This window comes from Thermobia domestica, chromosome 7 (genome assembly GCF_964235325.1).
Source record: "Thermobia domestica chromosome 7, izTheDome1.hap1.1, whole genome shotgun sequence".
NCBI classification, from domain to species: Eukaryota; Metazoa; Arthropoda; class Insecta; order Zygentoma; family Lepismatidae; genus Thermobia; species Thermobia domestica.
In genome coordinates this window covers 238,916,150-238,920,198 of record NC_137460.1, presented here as the reverse complement: position 1 = coordinate 238,920,198, position 4,049 = coordinate 238,916,150, and the positions used below count along the sequence as shown (strand labels likewise).

Here is a 4,049-nt window from a genome sequence, read left to right as displayed (position 1 = left end):
CATACAGCTGTGCATTGCAATCTGAAGAAAAACAAAGGTGACATATAGCAGTCACGTAGCTAAGTATATTTTCTTTCTTCTTTACTTGTGTAAAGGTCTGTTGTTATAAGGACTTCAGGTAGAAATATCACAAGCAATGGATTCAAATACAAATTCTCTTATAAAGGCAAGAGACCTAGCTAAAGCTTCCCTTACAACAATGAACTAATTTGGAGCAGACGGCGATGTAATGCAAATTAAAGTTAGGTGTGCACGTTTACCCAATATATTCAACGAATATGATGAAGTGCAAAAACAGCTTGAATTAAAGGACGAAAACAATGAATACACACAGGATAGAGTGTTGTTTCAAGCTACTTACTACGATACTCTTGCAAAAATGACGTCAATTGTTGAAACAGCTGAGAAGGCTACTCGTAGCAATAGAAGTTCGTCAGGTGATTCAACCGCAAATATAGGGTGTCTAAAATTACCAGTCATAAAGCTACCAACATTTAAAGGTCAAGTTATAGATTTCAGACATTTTCATGATACTTTCCGTTGTTTGGTGGTAAACAATCAGACTTTAGATGATATTCAAAGATTTCATTATATGTTGTCCTCATTATCAGGTGACGCAAGCAAATTAGTTGAGAATATGCGATTGACAGGTGAAAATTTCAAACTTGCTCGGGAAATGATATGAAAAAGGTATAATAATCCAAAGCTAAGAGCAACTGCTCATGTAAAGGATTGCTTTCATTACCGACTGTCAGTAAAGATTCAGTGGCGGACTTAAGGACATTATTAAATCAAACTATAAGTAACGTAAATGCACTTAAGGCGTTACAGTTAGATACTCCTTTGGAGGATATATTGTTATCGCAGCTAGTTTTGGAAAAGCTAGATGAACAAACACGTAAAGACTTAAGAATCAAACAAATAGGGAACAGTTTGCTAGTTTAGAAGAACTTCATGTCTTTCTAGAAAATAAATGCCAGGCCTTAGAATTGGTAAAGTGTACACAATCAAAGTCGCATCTCAGTAAATCTAATGTTGTCAAGGAAGTAAAAAATGCTAGACAATCTTATGTAAGTACTAATGTTTTGTGTAAATTTGTCACAAAGTCATGCGTTACGCAAGTGTAATGAGTTTCAGAAATTAAGTGTATCCAAAAGATTAAGTTTTGCGAAACAAAACAAACTTTCTTTTAATTGTTTGTAAGTTGTCAACCATGTAGCGAAAGATTGTTCGCTAAGTGCATGCAAAATATGTAATCTCAAGCATGACACGTTATTGCATAGTGATTTTAAGAAATCACAGCCTAATCATGCAGCAAGTGTTGAAAATGATTCTGTTACGGAATCTGTAGGGGAAAAGTCAATGTCTCAAGGACAGGAAGTTGTTAATACTAGTACTTATTGCTCTGTGAAGCCTAAAAGTAATGTGCGTGTTTTGCTTTCAACTACACTTGTTCAAGTTAAAGATTGCAATGGTAAATTACATATGGTTTATGGCTTTGCTTGATAGTTCTCAATCTCATTTTGCAACAGAATATCTCATTCAAAGGTTAAAATTAAAGAAATTTCCTATCAATGTTCCTGTACAAGGTATTAATAATTTAAGTTGCAACGTTAAATACGGAAGTAAGTTACAAGTATTCTCTGCTGTAAGTGATTTTAGTGTAGATGTTGAGTATTTTGTATTGCACAAAATAGCGGAAAATTTACCTGATGCTGATATTGACATTAAAGAATGAAACTTTCCACCAAATTTACAGTTAGCGGATCCTAATTTCAACAAGTCTGGTAAGATTGATTTGTTGTTAGGTGCTGGAAGTTTCTTTAGTCTACTCAAAGCAGGACAACAGGTGCTTCCACAAACATTTCCAGTTCTCCAAAATACAGAGTCAGGATGGATAGTTTCAGGACAGTATCAGATACCCGAGCACAACAACACGCCAGAACATGGAACATTCTTTTTGCACAACAACGATGATTTAAGCCATCAGCTGTAGAAGTTTTGGAAAGTAGAAGATATTCAAGAAACTCCTCTGTCCAAAGAAGAAAGGGAGTGCGAAGAACATTTTATCTCAAACTAGAAGACATTCAACAGGGCGCTTTATAGTAAGACCGCCATTCAAACAAAAAGTAATCCAGTTAGGTGATTCTTATAAGACAGTTGTTCAGCGTTTACAAAAACTAGAAAAAAAGGTTAAATAGATGACCCAAGTTACGCAAAGATTATGTGGCATGCCTTGAAGAGTATGAAACTTTGGACCATATGAAGGAAGAGGAAGGCAACTCTAATATTACTGAAGGATATTACTTGCCTCATCATCCTGTTATTAAGGAAGCTAGTACTAATACGGAGACTAGAGTAGTATTTGAAGGATTCCCATGCTCAACTTGTGGCATTTCACTGAACGATGTTCTCAAAGTTGGTCCAACTGTGCAAGACGATTTGCAGTCAACTATATTAAGATTTCGCACCTACCCTATAGCTTTTACTGCAGATATAGAGAAGATGTATCGACAGATTTTGATTGATTAGCGTGACTGTAAATTCCAGAAGATCTTGTGGAGAAGATCAGAAGAAGAACCCATTAAGGTATATGAATTAAAGAATGTCACATACGGAACAGCCTCAGCGCCTTTCCTTGCTACTCGCTGTCTCCAGCAATTAAGTACAGAAGAAGCTTGTGCTTATCCGAAGGCAGCACAAGTTCTCAAGAATGACTTCTATATTGACGATTGTATTTCAGGGGTTGAAAGTGTGGAGGAAACTTTAAAGATAAAGGACGAATTAATACAAATGTTACGAAAGGGTGTTTTTTGCTAAGAAAGTGGTGTTTCAACAGTACTGAGTTATTGGAATGCATATCTGAAGAATTGAGAGAAACACAACTTGCATTACGCTTAGACGATACGGGTCAAGTCAAAACATTAGGATTACTTTGGCATCCAGCAACTGATCAACTTCAAGTGATAAATGGATTCACTCTAAATCAAAGGTTGAATAATAATTTAACAAAACGCAAGATGTTGGGTATTATTGCTTCAATCTTTGATCCGTTGGGAATTGTTAGTCCAATAACAATCGTATGTAAGATAATTCTTCAACATCTGTGGCAAGCAAGATTGGAGTGGGATGAAACACTTCTTAAAGAACTACAGCAAAGATGCAAGACAGTACTTGAATTCATTCCTTTATTATCAGATATCAGTGTAAACAGAATGATTCTTCAGTCGGGTACCTTGATAGATATTCAAGTTCACGCTTTCTCAGACGCTTCAGAAAAGGCTTATGTAACATGTGTGTATTTAACATCCGTCAACAAAAATGGTCAAGTTACTTCCAAGCTATTATGTGCTAAGTCCAAAGTGGCGCTTTTAAAGAAGATTTCCCTGCCTCGTTTAGAGTTATGTGCAGCAGTGTTATCATCAAAACTTGTCAGGAAGGTAACTAAGGCATTAAAACAACGAATATCCCAGGTATATATGTGGACAGATTCTATGGTGGTCTTAGCATGGTTAAGAGCAAGTCCAAGTAGATGGAAAACATTTGTTGGCAATCGAGTTGCTGAGGTATAAGAAGTGGGAGGAGAATGGAGACACGTCCTTTCAAGTGACAATCCTGCAGATATTATATCAAGGGGAACAAGTCCTGACAAGTTAATACATAATAATTTGTGGTGGAACGGTCCTCAATGGTTACAGTGTTCTTCACTTGATTGGCCTAAGACGGAGCCTGCCCCACTCGATTTTACTTTCTTCTCTTCAGGAATGTCTCTGAGTTACTTAGTGACAACTCAAGACAATAGTATGATCGAAAGATTCTCTACTATAAACAAACTTCAGAGAGTCTTGGCTTATTGCATGCGGTTTTCCAAGAATGCTAAACTAGAAGCATCAAGAAGAAATGTAGACGCTCTTACTTTGGAAGAAATTAAAGAAGTTTTAATCAGACTAATACGAGAAGTTCAAAACTCAGTTTATGCTAAGGAAATGGCTGATCTTAAAGAAAGTGGAAGAGTTAGCAATAAGAGCAAACTCTTATCTCTCAATCCT

General features: G+C 36.3%; 2 protein-coding genes across 2 annotated transcripts; both read left to right on the top strand.

Moving 5' to 3' along the window:
- The first annotated feature begins 229 nt into the window (after window positions 1-229).
- LOC145689613 (uncharacterized) lies at window positions 230-685 on the top strand. The gene has a single exon (XM_081763797.1). It carries the CDS (start codon window positions 230-232, stop codon window positions 683-685), a length of 456 nt encoding a protein of 151 aa, XP_081619923.1.
- A 2,335-nt stretch (window positions 686-3,020) lies between these two features.
- On the top strand, window positions 3,021-3,572 carry LOC145689612 (uncharacterized). The gene has a single exon (XM_081763796.1). The coding sequence runs from the start codon at window positions 3,021-3,023 to the stop codon at window positions 3,570-3,572; it is 552 nt and encodes a 183-aa protein (XP_081619922.1).
- The last annotated feature ends 477 nt before the right edge of the window (window positions 3,573-4,049 follow it).

What these genes read in the sequence shown, in the direction of transcription:
- LOC145689613 (XM_081763797.1), top strand. Translation starts at nt 230, where the DNA reads ATGCAAATTAAAGTTAGGTGTGCACGTTTACCCAATATATTCAACGAA.
- LOC145689612 (XM_081763796.1), top strand. Translation starts at nt 3,021, where the DNA reads ATGTTGGGTATTATTGCTTCAATCTTTGATCCGTTGGGAATTGTTAGT.